Source organism: Mirounga leonina, unplaced genomic scaffold (genome assembly GCF_011800145.1).
Source record: "Mirounga leonina isolate KUSES-001 unplaced genomic scaffold, KU_Mleo_1.0 Mir_129, whole genome shotgun sequence".
NCBI lineage: Eukaryota > Metazoa > Chordata > Mammalia > Carnivora > Phocidae > Mirounga > Mirounga leonina.
The window spans coordinates 43,210,040-43,229,380 of NW_023270323.1; the positions used below are offsets into that span (position 1 = coordinate 43,210,040).

The following is a 19,341-nucleotide window of genomic DNA, read 5'->3' on the forward strand; positions in this document are numbered from 1 at the left end:
ACAAACAAACCTAAAATCTATAATTCAGCATTGGGATCCAGAAAAAAATAACTACACTGGTAAATATGAAAATAATCTATGAGGATATTTACAAAAATTGTGACATTCATAAGAGAAATTTTGTGGCGCATACAGTTAAGGTCGAGAAGAAACCATGAGCTGTTCAACTTCCATGATCAAAATATAAACAATTTAGTGGTAATATAAATGGCAAAGTGATAGAGATCTTAATGAAGATTGACTCACAGAAACAGAAAATAGGATATTACAGTAGGAAGTAAAGTGTTCACACCAAGAGATGTTTAGATTCCCTAGTTGCAAGGTTTTAAATGGCGTGCTTTTTATCTTGGTGAATTTCAATTAGACTCTGCAATGGGCAAGTCAGGAAGGGAATATTAATGATGGGGGAGAAGGCTGGGGTGGTGTTCCATTCTTCACAGAGCCAGCTAAATAGGAGAGCAAATGTTTGTTTAGGTTGTAGCCCGTTAAATGCTCATTCAGAAAGTGGTGATTAATAGGTTAAAAAGAACAGCTTGAAATATTTACAATGTAAAGGTTTTACTCTCCTCACATAATCTTCAAGGCAAAGCTAAAATTTACTGTAGATTAGCAGTGTCTGTTGTTAGGAAAACTGCACCATCTAGGAAAAACATCTGAATTTTTGGTTCATAACTAACGAAATTGAAGTGTTTGGCACATATTGACTCTGAATGTAATATGAGAAAAACATATCAGCATACTTATCTTTTTCCCCCTTTTAAAGTGTCTAACGTTTATAACAACTTCTTGAAGAGATAAACACCCGCTCTGCCTCGCCTTAGTGGGATGTGCGTAACATTCTGTCTTACGTGCAGTACAAAAAGGAAAATATCTTTTCTCTCCTTTTTTCTGTTCAAGTTGCACGTTTGGATTTTATCGCCTCAGATAAAATAGAAGATAAATGAGACAGATCAAACACAATACTGAAAGTGTACTATGGGAGTGGAATTACAACAGGTCCCCTTTACCAGCAAAAAACCCTACAGGGGGACAACCTCAAACCCTGCGAGACTTCATCTGCCCTCCGCCCCCCCTCCGTGCCCCCACCCCAAGAACTGCAGAGGTAGTAGAAGCACAGCATGTACCTTTTTGCTGGGGTGGGGTGGGTGCGGGGGTGCGGAATGTAAACTTTTTTAGAGCTTTGTTGGTTGAGTTTGATCATCACGTAGGGAGGACGCCGGTGAAAAGACGTTGGGGAAAAGAATTGCCGGGAGTGAGCGGGAGGTTTCCCCAAGGTGCAAAATCTGCAAATGGACTGGAGAGAAGTTTCCAGCCCTCTGAGCTTTGAGGGGAAATTGGTCCTGATTGCAGAGTGTGAAGGAATGAGTGGTATACCAAGAGGGCTCAGGAAATCAAAGAAACTTCCTGCCGTCTGATTCCACGCAACGTGCGTTGAACTCGATCCTGCGTGGATGCGCTGATGACTAAGTAGAGGCTGATTAGAGTCCCCTCGCCCTCCAGCGGGAGTGGTACCTCTTTACCTCTCCTCAGCAGCCACGTCGCTCCAGAGCCAGGGGGTGTTGGGGGGCGGGCGGCAGGGCGAGGCCCCGGGGATCTAGGGCCGCACAGACACGCTGCGTTCGCGACTCCGCACCAACACCCACTGGCAGCCCCCCTCCCAGGAACCTCGGGGCCTCGGGGGAGCCCCGGCGGGCCGCCGCGGGGAGCAGTCGGGGCGGCGCGTGGGCTCCGCTCCTCCGGCGGGGCGTGGGCGCGGGGAGCAGCGCTCGGGGCGCACCGGGCAGCTTGCCGCCGCCCGGGCTGTGCCGCCGCAGGTGCCCGGCGGGGGGTGGGCGGTTACCCCGGATCCGGGCGGGGGCGGGGGGGCGGGGGTCCCCGCGTTCCCGGGAACCTCGTTAGCCCTCCTCCCGGGCCTGGCTCCTCCTCCTCCAGGCGTGGGGCTCGTGCCCGCCACAGCCCGCGCGCACCGCGCCTCGGCTCGCGTGCCCCCACCCCGCCCGCTCCTGCCAACGCTTCCCCTCCTCCTCTTCCTCCTCCTCCGCGCATCACCGCCACTACGGACGCCTTTGCCTCCGTCTACTCCTCGCACCGCGGCCGCCGCTCTCCGCGCTCCCCTCCGGCTTCCACGAGCCCATCGCTCCCCGCTCGCTCGGCTGCTGCAGCCGCCCGCTCGCCCTCTCACCCGCGCTCTCTCTCGCTCTCCCGCAAGTTTCCTCTGTCCTCAGATCGGGGCAAAGGGAGGAAAACAGCCGATTCTGCTTGCTGCTTCAGGTAAGGTCGCTCCCGTCGGTCCCCGGAGGGACCCCTTCCCATTTGCCTTTGCCTCCGGCGCGTGCCTCGTCTCCCCCACCCCACTCTCCGAGGCTCCCTGAAGCCCGGCAGGTTCGGGTCCCCTCCTGCTCCACAGCACATCTGAAAAAATAATTTCGATACTCATCGCCAGCAGCGTATCTGCCAACTGCAATGAGACCCCAGACGCCCGCCCGCCCGCCCGCGCGGCAGGCAGCACGTCAGCCTGGCTCTTCTCTCGTCTCAACTTTGCACGCTGTGCTCGGCGCTGCGTGCGGGCCGCGGCGGGACCCGGGAGCCTCACGCTCCTGCCCCGATTGCGGTCCTCGGCTCCGGAACAGCTGTCCCACGCGTCGTTTCGCAGCACTTGATCCGCGCCCGGCTGCCTCCACGACGCGGCCTCGGGCAAACTGTGCCCGGGCAGGGAGGGAGGTTCTTTTCTTTTCTACTATTTTAGAGGGAGTGAAGAAGACAAGACGTGAGGACTGCAGTTCCCTGTAATGAAAAGAATAATCGAAAAAGTGGGCTGGCCGCCCCTTGCTTTCCACGCTGGGGTTGCGGGGGTGGTCTTGGTTGTTGAGGAGCTTTGCCACCAAGTACCCATCTCTCCTCCCCTTTGCACCCTCCCCTCCGACCCGGTCTCTTCTCTAGCTCCTGTATCAGTTCAGGGTCCCGTGTGTCATTATTACGTGTGTGTGAGCACAAAACAGTTTGCTGCCGAGGGGGCTGGGTGTAAGTTCCTGGCAGAGCAAAGTCTGATTATCTGGTCATCTTGCTGTCAAAAGAAAAAAAAAAGAAAAGACAAGAGACCCCCCGCACCCCTCCCCCCCCACCCCCCATCATCACACCCTACACTCGCTCCGTTGGACTAATTCTATAGCCTTAACTCCGATTCTCAGTTGAATTGACATTCTTTGGGGCTATTCGGATGGTGGAACTGAATGTAATTTTAAGTGAATTTTATTTTTCTTCCATGGCTTTACAAAGAGTGGCAATGAAGACGAAATTGAACACCTACAACATGCAGTTGCTGCTGCTGCTTTTCTTGTTGTGGGACCCAGCCAGGTGAGACGTTGATTTATTGTATTTGATTTTTTAAATTCAGGGTAACGGTGTGTTTCTTGAATGCTATCAATGCTGAGGTGGCCTTTGAGAAGCTGAAGTATTTTGAAGAGTCAGTTCTAATGAAAAAAGGTTGTATCAGGAAACTGAACTATGAAGTGGCAGAGGCTATAAAAGTTCACTGCTTCTTGTTTTTAGTGCTAAAATACAAAAGTAATCAGAAACATTTCCTTAAAAAAAAGACAAGGAAAGAAAAGAAAATCTCCAAAGAAAAGACTTATCTTTTGAACGGCACATTCTTGCAAGGAATTGAACTGGTTAATTTATATGCGTTTATAATAACACCAAGATTCAGTAAAATAGCCAACAGTTTTTCTTTAAGCTAAACAGAAAAGCACAAGCTAAAATGATTTGATTAACTTATTTTTTTCTTCTTTTCTTCTTTCTTTCTTTCATCTTTTTTTTAATGGTCTTGGCTCTTTTAGTCAACGTAGAAAACCCAAAGGATGTGTGAGTCTTTAACCTCTAGGTGGAGGTAGTATACAACTTCAAAATCACAAACAAAAAACAAAAGCTTGATTTATTAATCAACTTTTCATATTATTGATTTAGAGATCTTTTATTCCTAAAATGGTTACTGTCATAAATAGTACTTATTTTAAGCATGTAACTAATTTTGTTTTGCCTATGTTCTACAAACATGAAATTAATTCTTATTGCTTTCCATAACATCATCTTAATTGTAGTCTTTTCTGATTTTTCTCATCACTGGGCATTTTTTATTTACGGTCTAAATTTAGGAAATGATTTTCAAAATATTAGGGGACTTAAAATATAAGAGTTATAAGAATGTTCATGTAACCATTCCTTTTAAAAATAATGTCTTTATTATATCTTTATTTCCCTTTTAATTTTTCATTTTCCTGTCCAAGTAATTGTCAAAGTATGAAAATACTTTCTAGAATTGAGAAGAAATCTCTTCATTAGGCTTATTTTTAATTGGAAAATAGCTCCTCATGTAACACCTTAATACTGAATTTAGAAAAAGAATATGACAGGTGATCAAATAACACTTTTCAGTGAAAACCTCTATGTGGAACTTTATAATTATCATAGTGATTGGTTTTAAAATGAGCTTAAGGTAATATAGAAACTTTTGGTGCTGGAGTTTTGATGAACTAATTTGCTTACATAATTTTTAAATGTTTATCTTTATATCAGTGTGTTAATATTTTCTCTGCCCTCAAGGTAATATTTGTTTGAAGTTGGTTACCAATTTTTTTAATGTATCATGACTATTTTTAGTTACTGGCTGTGTAATCATTTAAATGCAGATGGACTCTGTCAATCATACTTCATACAATACACCTTGATCAGAATGCAATTACGTATAATCTTTGATTTTAAAGGAGTGAACACACCATGGTCAATTATTAATCATTGACGATCCTAAGTGCTTAACCATATTTCCCTCTACTAGTTTTCTGTTCTATATTTGACCAGTAATGCTCATGCCAGTATTTTATTCTATTATATAAATGATTCTTTTTTGGGGCCAGTAATTTAAATCTCTGAATCATTCTAGGGGAAAAAAATGGCAGTGAAAAGGGACATTGTGTTTTATGCATCCAGTTCCTTCTGCACCAAATTGCTGGATGTCACAAAATCAGGTCTCTGGCTTTCTGATGGAGAAATAATGGAGGAAATCATGGTTTCTAACCCCATGCTGGCGATATTTTAAGACCATTTGTTCTTTCCGCAAATTTATCACGCACAGACACAAAAGTAGCGAGGCATTTTAATCTTTAGGCAATCCCTATCGCTCTCCTCAGAGACCAGTCAGGAGGGGTACTCCTCCAAGGCTCTCTGCAGCCCTGTGTGTGTTCCTGTTCCTTTCAGACCCCACCTCCACTGCCTGGCTACAGTGGAGTCTGGAATACAGCCAGCGGAGTTTCCCTGATGTCTATATTGCACTTGGCCATTGGGTGGAGGTATACCCAAAGTAAGAAAATAATCTTGGTTTAAAAGAGAAAAATGACATACAGAAAAAAAAAAAAAAAGAAGAAAAGAAAGGCATTTATTAGGAAGATAGAGAAATTTTCTGCCTCCAAGGAGGCGACTTATTTTCCAATTAATATTCAGAACACTGAGTATTATTTCAGGAGGCATTTTGGTTATTGTACCTTTCTTAATGCAGAATAACATTACTAATAGTGTCTGCATGTGATCATCTACAGTCATAATATATTCTAGGGGTTGGCGTTTAGGAAAAAAATGAATATTCCACACTGAATGCTCAGTGGTAGAAACCTGAAATAATTTTGACGTTAAACTTCCTGATAATCTTGTATTTAGTGTCCATTTTCAGCAACATGTTTATCTCCTCCACAGATATTCTGGTATTTATAGAAGTGATAAAAGGAGAAAATGGGTGGCCCTAATCTCTTAGAGAGACTTAAAATTCAAACCAAGGAAGAAGAGCATGTTGGCACTTGTACAACCTACATATGTGTGTGTGTGTGTGTTTGTGTGTGTGTATATATATATCAGCTTGTAAAATTATCTGTCTAGGTTGGTGCTGGCTAACATCCAAGAAGACGAAGCTAAAAATAACATCACCATCTTTACAAGAATTCTAGACAGACTCCTGGATGGTTACGATAATCGGCTTAGACCAGGACTGGGAGGTAACAGTAGTTTTACTTTTTTTAAACTCTCATGAAATAATGCTTTAAAAAGTTAAGAGTAATATTCATAGTCTATTACATTTTATATATGAATTCATGTATTAAAAAACCATAAATAATAGAAAGGTATATGAAATAAACATTATCTGGGATTCCTTTTTACGCACGCACAATGTACTTAACATATTTTTTAAGACTGCCTAAAATCACAGAGAGCCCAGACTTCCTGCATGAAGAGTTCTTAAATTAGTTTATTTATAATAGGTAAGTTTTTCAAACTTAAAGTATATTAAAATGAAACGTTACTGGGCAGCTATTCTTGTGTGGTATCCTCACATTTTACAGATGCCTATTTTCACAGCAGTATAGATATGAAGAATTGAGACGCATTAAAAAAAGTATCTGGGTTATAGTTCAACAAATACACAGTTTAGGATTCTATGATGGTGTTTCTTTACACATACATATGATATTTCTAAAATTAGCACTGGCTTGGCATTCTTGAAACTTGCAAAGATATTTTAGCTACACATTAGCTGTAGACCTAACTTTATTGGACTGTGGCACAGGTTGATTTTGAATTTAAATGTTAATTTTCAACTCAGAAAAACAAATCTGTTTTTATCCATAATGATAAAGGAAACAAGACTCGGCTAAAATGTTAATTTTTTTTAATATGTTAAGTTTTAACTATCCTCTAATTATCCTTAGCTAGGTGATACTAAGGCGATTAGGTGAAGGTAAAGTAGGTGTGTAATTCCTAAAGGAATCAAATATTTGATTTGATGCCTAAAGGCATCAAAATATTGTTACCCATCATTTATAAATGAGATATATATCTCCATACACACATTTATCACCTGTATGTTAAACTTACTTGGATGTTTAGTTTAACCATTAATTAAAAATTAAGAAAAAATAGTTGAACAGTTGATACTAATCGAAGATTTATATAGGTCGCCAGGTTATTACTGGCAACTTTGTAATATGAAATTGCTTATAAAGATGTGCATTGACTAAATGCCTAGATGTTTATATACATACTTTCTTTGAAAAATGTAGGTGTTGGTTAATTCTATGTATATTTGCCAGTGTATGGTTTGGAGTGTCTAGGAGTCCGAAAAAGTCAGAAAAGACCCAACTTATTAAATAAGATGCCATTTAATGCTGTGAGTTTTTACTGGAATCCCTGTGAGGTGTATCTCACTTTAAGAGAAGTACAGGGAGGAATAATATTCAGAAATATGGCCCACTGTATCATTCAGATCAAAGTCAGTTGTTTAATATACACTTAGTTTTCTAAAAAGAAAAACTAAAAGGAAAATAATATTTCTTTAGTAATTAATATTTCTAATGAGCATGAATATAAGGAATCAGTCTCTATGTTAGCATATGACAGTGAGCTTTTGCCAGACTCATACTGTAGAGGTATGCCCAGCATAAATCTGTCATAATTCATGATGGTGGTTTAAGAGGTAGATTGCCCGAAGGCAGATATTTTTCCTAAGTCATAGATTTTATTTTTTTTAAATAAATAATGTGCTGTCAAAAATCTTAATATTTGAACTAGACCTTGGGTTTTGTGTCTGTGAGTTTTTAGGGGAAATATCTACACTGTGGGTGTGAAGCTGGGGAGTAGAAACTACCTGTTTCAGGACGTGGGTCTTGCCATTTAGCTCTTCATATTTCTTTTGTAATGTCTCTTACATTCTTTTTTTACTTCTACTGTCACCACTCAAATATGGATCCTTGTCACTATATTACTTGTGTTAAGTGGCTCTTCTCTTGTCTAGTGTCTTCCTTCCCCAATCCTTCTCTGATGTTGGACATATGCTAATATTTCCCAATCAGATTAGTTTTCTTTTATTCTTACAATGCTTTCCACATATCCCTCACTTTTCTTTTTTCTTTTAAAGATTTTATTCATTTATTTGAGAGAGAATGAGATAGAGAGAGCATGAGGGGGGGAGGGTCAGCGGGAGAAGCAGACTCCCTGCCGAGCAGGGAGCCCGATGTGGGACTCGATCCAGGGACTCCAGGATCATGACCTGAGCCGAAGGCAGTTGCCTAACCAACTGAGCCACCCAGGCGCCCCCTCACTTTTCTTGATCATATACCTTCAGGGGCTTTCCTTTGCCTTCAGCAGGTGGCAGGAATAGAAGAAGATAGTAGAAGGAATATAGGCCTTGGAGGCAGATAGGTCGAGGTGGAATTTCAATTCCATCCACACACAAAGCTGTGCCTTGGCCAGATAATCTCTGTTTCCTTTCATTTAAAATGGCCGTGGTCTATCTACCTTTCTGCATTACAGGGTTGTTGAGAGGATTATATAAACAAAAAGTGTATACAAGCCCGGTGCCACATAGTAGCAATTCAACAAAGGTCTAGTTCTTCCCTCCTCCCTTAGATTCCTAATGTGCCAGTCAAGTTTTTCTACATTCTATTTCTTGGGCTTCATTTTTATTTTGCCTCCTTCTCATCCTCCACTTCAAATGCATTTGTTCACTTTCTCTTGATAATCCATCCCTATCTGCTCCCTTGGCCTTTGCTCCTGTTATTTCCTCTCACTGGAAGAATTTTTCTCATCCTCTTTGATGATCGAAACCTTTCCTTTTCTATGAAGACCACCTCAACACCTCCAGTAAAGATCTTTCTTTTTTTTTTTTTTAAAGATTTTATTCATTTATTTGAGACAGAGAGAATGAGAGACAGAGAGCATGAGAGGGAGGAGGGTCAGAGGGAGAAGCAGACTCCCCGCCGAGCAGGGAGCCCGATGCGGGACTTGATCCCGGGACTCCAGGATCATGACCTGAGCCGAAGGCAGTCGCTTAACTGACTGAGCCACCCAGGCGCCCCAGTAAAGATCTTTCTTAACTGAATTGAAGCACCCAGATTCAGTTTTCTCTCTGTTGGATTTCTTCAGCCGTTGTGGGCTCTGTGTCTCATTTGGTACTTGTTACGTGCTAGCTTGGATTATTTATTACCTTTTTGTGTGTCTCCTGTTACCTTAACAAGATTGTAAGCTCGTTGAGGCAGGATATTGTATCATAAATCCTCTATGCTCTCAGCAACGAAATGTTGATTTGCATATTGTGGCTATCAAATAAATGTTGATTGCTTGATTAACTTTTCTATGACCAGTTAATCATCTATAAAATGGGGCTACTCCTATTTAGCTGACCTTTTAGTTAGAAGTGTTGAGGTGTTATGTCGGGCATCATGCTGCAGGATGATAGTGGGGCTTAGTAAAGACCTACCTAATTTTAGATGGTGAAGATTTAGGTAAAATCCCAGCTCTGGTACTGAGGAGTCCTATGACTTTTAAATACTCAGCCTCTCTGGGTCCACATCTGTCATTGATAAAGTGTGGTTACTCATACTATTCTTAAAGTATTTGATGAATATGAAATACAATGGTATATGCAAAGAATTTAGCACAGTGACCGGCATATAGTAGAGAGTTAATAAATAACAAAACCTAAAGGACTTTCAAATACTCTCTAAATGTACTGTTGTAAATTTAAATTATTAGGATTACTTCTGCACCCCACATTCTTAGCCTACATGTTCATATGTCATTTCAAATAGAAAGTCCAAGGAAATTATTTGCATCATTATGTACCAGAAACTAGTAAGAAGGAAAAAATGGGTTTCATTCAATTTTAATATATCAAGCTGAACATCTCTATTGATGAAAAATCTGGGTAATTAATCTCAATTATTATTTTCTTTCCCTTATAACTTTAATATAAATGAGTATATAGGAAAGAACAATCAGTTTTGGACTGTGAGTTAGAAAAACTTCTTTTCACTTGGCTCTTCCACTTACTAGATTATACCCTTGCCAAGTTACTTAGGCATTCTGCCCCTTGATATTTTCTTTGGGAAAATGGCAATAATGGTATTTTATCTTGAAAGAAGGAGGGTAAATTGAGATTCATATATATGATGAGGATTATACAGTACACTGAGTGATAAAATTTTAAGATATTTTATGACTAATAATAGTCTCTTACATCATGCCACTCAAGAGCTCAGAATTCTGCAATCGTTTCTACTTCATTCAGAATAAAAATCAGGTTTCTTGTGGTGGTCTCCAAGGCCCTATATGATCTGTTTCCTTATTCTTTCTTTGACCTCACCTCACACAACTCACCTTCTTGCTTACACTGCTGCAGTCACATTGGCTTCCTCTCTCTTCTTTGAACGCACCAGGATACTCCTTAGAACTTTTCCCCTGGCTCTTCCCTCTTTCCTGCATAGCCTTTGATCTCACCTTCTCAACGAGGCCTACCCTGACCAACCAAATAAATACTATAACCTGTCTGCCTCTTAATAATTCTGATCCCACTTACACAGCTTCCTTTTTTCCCTTTTTTTCTTAATACATATTATCCTTTAATATCTAAGATAATTTATTTCCTTATCACTATTATGTCAATTGCTTATTTTTGTCTCTTTTGCTAGAATGTAGGCTCATTGAAGTCAGGGATTTGTGTCTGTTTTGTTGCTCGATTCACTGATACATGATTTATCCCAAGCATCTAGAACAATACCTGGCATATAGTAAGCACTCATATATTTCTGGATTGAATTTTAATTTTATTCCTTTGTTTTATTTTATTTTTACTGTGCTATCATGAAAAGAATTGACTGTAGAACTTACCTGATCCTTAAATTAGTGGAGCAGTTATCTTTTAATTAACACACTGGCCTTCCACTATTAGCATCAGCATATTTTAAGCTGACATCTTGGTGAATTAGAGCTATTATTACACCAGTTACTCAAACCCTGACTTAATGGTTAGCTGTGATTCTGCCCTGAACGGTGTGATTTTGGGTGATTCATTTATCCCATCTGTGACTTAATTTACTCATCTGTGGAATGGCAGGAGAGGATCTACCTATTCTATTTATATCTCACAAGGATATGATGTGGTTAAAGTAAATTAACATTCTCGAGAGAGCATAATGTGACATACAATTGATGAGCGTTAGTATTGTCAAGAATATGAAGAGAATTCTTCCAGAAGAACATCTTGGGAGGTAGTGTCCTTTGAAAATATGCCATGAAAATACTGGTAGGTCTTGTACATTGGGTAGGCTTCCTTCTTTGTGAGCCTGGAAACTTGAGGTGGGCTTGCCTTGATATCTACCAAGACCATGCATTTAGATTAGCTAGAACTAATAACTGAATTAATTTTTCCTCTTGTCTTCATTTTAGCCATTAGAGCTAACAACTTGGAGTATCACACATGGATTTTTACATTCCATAAGAGGCTTTCAAAATGTTAACTGAATAAAAAGAGCAGCATTTGTTTTTTGGACCAATTTTATGGGGTCATTGGAGAAATGAAGGTGTAGACAGGCCTCGTACATTTATGACAGCTAACATCCACAGTGCTCAACAGTGACAACTATTAGAAATGACAAGGCTTGGTATCTAAATTATAGATTCAATCTGGAAAATCTAGATTGAGTACCATGCTTAACTGCATTTTGAAAAGCTGTTTCGAGGAGGATGTCCAGATAGATTTTTTTTTCCTTCCATGCTCTTGTTTTATACTCTGAAACTTTGAGGAAACTTTATGCTTAAAGCCATGAAAAATATGATGTCAGATCACAGGCTTAGGGTCTGAGGGTCAGTTTCCAACTTCACTCTTGGATGTTTACCTTCAGGCTGTAGAGAGATGGATGACAACACATTTCTATGAATGTTACTACTCTCAAATTTACAAAAACAAAATATAGTCTATTCAGTAGGAAAAATTAATATAGAAAAATCTGATCTCTTCCAGAACCTAAGAGGAATTCTGATCTCAAAATAGCATCATATTACCTTATAAAGTAATGCTTCAGATCATTGCCTCTGGATACCAACACCTTTGGGTTTGAATTCCGTTGCCACCATATGATAACTACAAAACTTTCAGCATGCTACTCAATCTCTCCTTGCTTTGGTTTATTTTATTTGTAAAATGGGAGTAAAAATATGGGACTTACTGGTTTGTTGGGTATTTAATTTTTTTTTTTTTTTGACATTCAAATCCTTTGGACAGTATATGGCAAGCAGAGTAGGAACTCAATACATGTAAGTGTTATTGCTCCTGCTATTGCAATAGAATGCAATAGAGAGCATCAGCCAGTGTTTCACTTATTGTATAAAAGCTAAGACTTCTTAAAAAATGATAAATTTATAGTACACATAACCCAGTCTTATTTTATTTTTTAAAAGATTTATTTATTTATTTGAGATAGAGGGAGAAAGAGAGAGAGAGAGTGAGAGAGAGAAGGAGCACGGGGAAGGGGCAGAGGAAGAGAGAGAGAGAGAAACTTAAGCAGAGCCCACGCTGAGCGGGGAGCCCGACTCTGGGCTCCATCTCAGGACCCTGAGATTACGACCTGAGCTGAAACCAAGAGTGGGACGCTTAACCGACTGCACCACCCAGGGGCCCCCACATAACCCAGTTTTAAAGAAAGGAGAAGTTGTAATATTTCTTATGTCATTAGGTTCATTTTGTAGACACACCTTTGTATATGTACAGAATCTCTGGAAACAAAGCCAGTCACCAAAGAGGTATGACATATGTATTGCTCTTTATAATTATTATCATGGCATGTAATAATTTGGCATCGTCAATTCATGGTAATAAATTTGCCTACAGGAGAAAAGATATAGTTACAGAAGAAAACCTTATTATATGACATTAATGATGATTTTAGGGACATACAACTGAAAGCGTGGTCATCAACCTTACCTGGGATTGGGCTAGGTCCTTGAATGGCAAAAACTCTGGGTCTTGCAGCCACAGAGTATGTGCCTGATGCTTGACAGCGTCTTTAGAGGTGATGGGTGATGGAGGCATTGGGACTAAAAGAACGTACAAAGAATAGTCAGAAATGTCTACATAGAACTGGGAGTGAGGAGGAGGGGAAAAACGGGTTGCAAGATGAGCCCGGAAAGAGACCTTGAGTGTTAAGAAGTTCTGGTCTCAAATGGAGGCAGGATAAACTCCAGGGGCAGGCCGCCCCTTCTCTGTAAAGCTGTGATATTTGGCATTCTGCTCCTCTTTCAGCAGCTGTGGTTGGGGCTGACGTTCCCCAAGAGGCCTGAGGCAGCTGAGAATATGGTCTCCCTCCCCTTTCTGACTCAGCCTTCTGGGGTTCCCTGCAGTGTCTGGAGTAGGATAACCTTCAGAATAAGCTCTAGTAGGGAAGAGAAGATTTCAGAGCCTTTTCTGCTCTCAGCCACCATCTAGTCCACCCACTTGAGTTTGCCCAAAGGTCCCAGGGAACGCTGCATTTGATTATTTCGTGAGTGAGGAAATGGAGATCAGCTGGGGAGATTTCACCCAAGTATGCAAAAGAGCTTTTGATACAAGTGTAAAGGACCATTATCATTTGTCATTTCCTGTCTATTTAAAATGATTTTGTGGGAGGCACAAAAGAAAAAGCAGAAAGGTACTGGCTGCCTGAAGTGGGGAGCTTTGGGGAGGCTGGAAAACTCTGGGTCTGACCTCCAAAAATCAGTTCCTTCAGTTTTGTCTGGGACCTGTTGTACTACTCTCCCTCTGGCATGGAAGTAATAGGGCTTCATCACAGTGCGTGCTCGCTTAAACTGGAAGCATGGGAACGTTAGGTACAGTTTATTGGATTCTTTTAATATTTTGACGCAAGACTAAAGAAAGTGTTAGCGTTTCTGCACACCCTCTCTAACGCTGTGTTGTTTGTTCACTCCCCGTCAGATGATGGCAGTAAGGCAGGCTTCTTCAGAAATGGTTAGATTGAGGTAGTTTTGCAGAATTCTTTCTCAGTTTGTTGTTTGAAAGGTACATAGCTTGTGATTTATTTTATAGGAAAGGCAGACTGTATACATGGTAGCAAGGGTATGCATTAGATCAGATGGTGGCACTTTCTTCCCAAATAGCATCTCTCCAGCAAAATTCAGGGTGACATCATTGAAATGCATGACCAAAAGAAAACTACTTGGGTTTTCATAAACTAATGCTAATGCTTTGTTTTCACCTTAAAACATACTTGGTTAGCCATTTTTTCTTTCAACCATTGCTGCTAGAAAATCATCGCCCTCAGTCAGGATTCTGAGGGATTATTATTTTTGCTTTTTCAGGCACAAGCATGCCTCACTCACTGCATTTTCTGGCTAACATTTAAGCTCAGGTGCAATCAGCGTTTCTCTTTTTACCCCCTTAACACAGTGGATAAATTGGACCATAGGCATGACCGATCCATTTGTTTTAGTGTTATTTTTTGATTGCTACAGCTCAATCATATTATAGAAATCTATATTGGTAGTGGAGATGGCCAAGTGAACAGCTTGGCCAGTCAGCAATTCATTACTTTTCAATGCGTTAACATGGAAAGAGTCAAATTAAATTATTCTAGTAATCTGTTTCTTAACACATGTCTATTGAAGGCTTATGATGTGCCAGACATTCTGCAGAATATAAAGATGTACAGGGTGTGGTATTGGTCTCTGGTGGTTGAAGTCCCTCAGAGGACAGATAAGGTAGATACACTATGATTCTCAAAATAACTTGAAATATTACAACATGTGTTCCATTATGAGAACATGCTATTGAAGTTTAGAGAAGTAAGAATGCATTTTTCTTGTACCATATAACCGTTCTGTATCTATAATCATGTTTCATGCATTCGACTATTTCTTATTAAGGGCCAAGTATTTGCTGAGTCTTATTTTAAATGCTGGAAATATTTTGATGAATAAGACCCAGACTTTGCAGAAATTCATGTCACACCATATTTTGGTTCTTTCTGCCTTTCAGGTGTCCTAGATACTGGTTTCTTCTTTCCCTCCTTAATTAAAAATACCATATAACCACCCTATGTTTTTTTTTATTGAACATTATTGATGTCTTTTCTCATAATGGGAAGAGTGATTTTTGGTATACTTACTGTCAGGCTGAAAATTTAGTCTGTAGAGGAGTATAATAACATCCAGAGAGCATGTCTTTTGGGCTCTGTGGCAGAGGCGTTGAGGTTATTTATGTTAAGAGTAGCATTCTCAGAAGTAGTAAGGTAAGTGTTAATTCCAGTTGAAACTTCTAGACATTTCTCAGTTCTCTTTTTAAAGAAAACTTGTTTGGCCTTATTTTAATTTCTTTTGAGCTAGAGATGAGTTAAATAATAACTAGACATTCCTTGTGAAATAAAACAAATAAATTACATGATATGTAATGTAATGAGTATTAAGTTTATTTCTTTTGAATTTTTAATGGTCTTGACACCATACAGAATTCTGAAAACTTGTTTTTAACTTGAAATATCTCATTGCTTGAGGTACAGATCTTATCATTTAAAAGTAATGTATAAGAATAACATTAATGTTTAAATCTAAACATATTTCATATAGAAGTTCATCATATCAGAGATATCACTTATGATGAGATATAAATTCTCAAATTCTCCATAGTTGTTTGCATTTTAAGGAAGTTTGAGCAGTAGTTTTGATATCTTTGTATGTTTTTATTATACCTTTTCAAAAAATTTAAAAACTAGTATATAGAAAATATGAGTCCCTTTCCATCTTAGTTTGACGTAAGTTATGTTGTCAATTTTTATTTTATCTTTCTTATGTGCCTTCTTGTTTATTTCAATATTTAAAACATGTTAAAACAGAAGTTTTCACATAAAATTAAAAAAATAGCATTCCATCATAAGAGCATTATTTTAAAAAGTATCTTTATTAGCATTCAGAATGTTAGTTTTTTTTAGGGGAATGAATGCAAAATGTAGCACAAAGATTGTTACAGGAGCATTTGTGATGACATTCTTTCTGCATAAATGTATTTCAGTATTCTTGGAGGATATGTTTAGTTAGGACATTGTTAATTTGATTTAAAACACAATGAAAGAAAACGTATGGCTCTTCTTCTGATATAGTACCCACAGGAAAAATATGTCAAAAAGAAGATACTGCTATTTCAAATATTTTTATGGCAATGGTTAGTAAATTTTAACAGATTTTAGGGATATTTCAGGAATATGATATAACGAGTAGTACAATTGGATTTTGTGTCTGAAAAGAAAAGTCTTTGGGTCACAAGATTAAAGAAGGTTGAAGAGAGGATAAAAATTATAAATGTTTTTTCATAGCATTCCCAAACCTGTATTTAGACTATGTTTTGTGGGGATACCTATGGTATTTTTGTAAGTATTAGGGAGACATTTGACTTTTATTTAAAAAGTAAGAAGATTGGGTGCTTTTAGAATGGTATGTGTTAAAAGCTTTCCAAGACAGAAAAGATCTCCAGACTTGAATTGGAGGAGTGATTTGGAGAGGAAGAGGAATGTCATGGGGGACTTTTAGAAAAGGATGAAAAAAAGATAAAAAAGCGAGAGGTCCACTTTACCTCTAATTACTCATAAGAAGATTTTAGCGTTTGAAGCAGAAGATGCCAAGGTACTACTTAGATATTTGGGTTGGAGAGTCCAGATGTAGTCAGTTATATGAACTCTTTAGAAGCCTTTATGATAGAAATTAAGCAAATCAGCCATAGTCAGAAAATTAGGGTAAATGGAACAAATTCATTTTTGTTACCACGATTACATAAACTCTCCAGTTTCTCAGGAAAGGAAACAGTGGGCTAAAATGCCAGCCAGATTTACATGGAAGATTAAAGTTTGGGTACCAAGAGAGAGGGAGGCTTAATTAAAAGAAAATGGAATCGCAAGGCTGGAGTTCAGGTCGGGTAGAGGGGAATATGGGAGGGTAGATTTAATTAGTTATCTAGGGCATGTAAGAGGATAATCATCGAAGCAAAAAATGTGAGGCTGGCTGATGGTTGTGCTTTGTAGAATAGCATAAGAATTGTCCAACAGATATCGGAGGAAGAGAAACTGTAGACCCTTAAGAGAATAAGTGGGGTGGCTTGAGGTGATGAAAATGTCATAAAGGAATGGGAGTGAATGTAGAGCCATTTTAAAGGAAGTCGTCATTGGAGCATTCCTGGGAGAACAGTAAGTCTCTTGACAACTAAAATTAAAACTAAGTATCCTTTCATCGTCTTGAGTAGCTTCTGCCTTAATAATGATAACAGAATTGCAGGATCAAAGATAACTAACTAGAAACTATATATAGAACCACATGATTAGTGGTGCTTATATTAAAGTATGTCGGCATTTAAAATAGATTAAATGTAAAAAAAAAGACTCATTATTCTTAAAACATACAAAATCGAGTAATAGTGTCTGAATTCTTAAAGGACCAGGAAGATAAAGTAGCGAGGAGAGTATTTCTGTAGCAGAAGTCTTTTCAACTGCCCTTCTTTCAAGGTTCCCAGATAATCTGAAGGGCTCTTGAAGGTGTTTTTGGCTGCCACCAAACTGATGGTATGACTCATAACTTCAGTGGGCAGGGTGGGTCATTTAGGATTTACATTATTATCTGTGAAATACGGGGCTGTTGGAAAGTCCCATGGGACCCAGCTGCTGACTCAGATTTATACATTTAGATGCAGTTCTGCTTGTTACACTGGTGTTGCCTGCCTTTGTCACTCTCCTTTGACTGCTGCCACACCCAATCTAGATGTTGTCATTTTTGGTGATAGCTTCTAATATAGGCATCTTACTCTCAGACATCCGATTGCCACCAGGTGCCGAAAGCAGTTGCAGGTCCTGCCTTGGAACAGCTGGGGGGTTAAGCAAAACCTACCGGCAGATAAGGAAAGTGGGCAGGTGCATGTTTAAGTGAGTGGATATGAAAGTTAGTGGGGAGGAAAGCACATGTCTCCTCAAATCCTTTCCTTTTAGGGAACTGTGTTGTCATCTGTCGCTTCTATAATTTTCCCCACCTGGTCGGAGAGGGTGGTATAACACTTTACCTACTTCTGTTTGAAGACATTAGAAGAGGATATAGTAATGCCAAGTGGCTTTTTATAGTGCAAATTTGATGCCAGTTGGAAATATAGGAGGGAGCAAGCCTTGGAATAAAACAACAAAATATAGGTGAAAGAATATTGTCATAGCCTATATCCGTTAGGGATGTGTTTGTCAGAAGCTAACAGAAAAACCTATCGACAGCGACTTCAATGGGGGTCAGTTTTTCTCGTAAAAAAAGGTCCGTAGGTAGATGGCTTCGAAGACTGAGCTTTTAAGTGATGGCACAAAAATTTCAGGAACCCAGACTGTTTTTATTTTTCCACTACCTCTTCCTTAGCATTGGCTTCTGTCCTTATGCTGTCACCTCATGATCCTAAGGTGGCTGCTGCAGCTCCAGCTATCATGTCCACGGTAAAGCCTGGAATATAAGGAAGGGATGGCACTAGCTCTGTTAGTTCCTTTCATTAGAAAAATAAACCTTCCCAGCTCTTGCAGCTGATTTCCACTTTTAACTCAGCTATTTCAAGCTAGGAGAGCATCTGGGAAAATTGGAGATCTATTAGAAAGAAGGAAGATGCATTTGATATTCAGTAGGCTTCGAGCAATGCCTGTCACATCTACTGATGCTAATAGAAAAATTACTTAATCTCTTTGTGCCTCAATTTCCTGCTCTGTAAAATGGAAAATATCAGTTCCAATGGTTAGTTGATTTATCCGAAGTACTTAAAACTTTAATTTGCATATGAATAACCTGGATAGTGATTGTCAAAATGCAGATTTTGATTCTGTCTGTGACTGTGGAGCTCAAGATGCTGCCTTTGTAACAAGCCCCCAGGTGATACCAGTGCTGCTGGTCCTTGGGCTACACTTTGAGTAGCCAGGAAGTACTCAGCTAAGGCTACCATGTTGTACAACCTTCAGGGGCCTCCATAGAGAATATAATGCAATGGAGAGGTTCTTTGAGTGCTCACTAAATGTTGTTGTTGTTGTTGTTATTATTATTATTATTATTACTACTACTACTACTAGTCATGGTTTACTCTGACAATTAGGAATTCATAATTTCTGTTTCTAAAGGTTGTGGTAGTAAACCTTATTTTGATCAGAGCATAATCACAGACAAATTTATTCCTTATGATATGCTTTTACAACATTGCTAGTAAATATTAGATTGACCATTAATTCCTTTGAATATGCTGCATAATATTAAATATAATTTCTTTATTTAGTTATCAGTATGCTCTAATTCTACCATATTCTGTAAATAAGAACATATCCCTGTAAAATTGAAAACACTAATCTCTGACAATGCCATGGTGGTATTTGAACTCTGCTTAATTAAAATATGTTGGATATTGTAGCTCTTACTAGTTGTGGCAAAAATAATATTGACATGAAGGTTGTAAACTAAACTAGTAAAAATAATTGATTATAAAAAACGAAT

The 19,341-nt window shown here is 39.2% G+C and overlaps 1 protein-coding gene across 1 annotated transcript in view; it reads left to right on the top strand.

Annotated features, from left to right (window-relative positions):
* Positions 1-2,087: 2,087 nt before the first annotated feature.
* The window catches only part of GABRA2 (gamma-aminobutyric acid type A receptor subunit alpha2), a 118,643-nt gene continuing 101,389 nt past the window's right edge, over positions 2,088-19,341 (top strand). Inside the window, exons 1-3 of the mRNA XM_035004417.1 lie at positions 2,088-2,271; positions 3,277-3,354; positions 5,923-6,038. Coding sequence (XP_034860308.1) covers positions 3,284-3,354; positions 5,923-6,038 — 187 coding nt within the window. The 5' untranslated portion in view covers positions 2,088-2,271; positions 3,277-3,283. The remainder of the gene's footprint in view (positions 2,272-3,276; positions 3,355-5,922; positions 6,039-19,341) is intronic.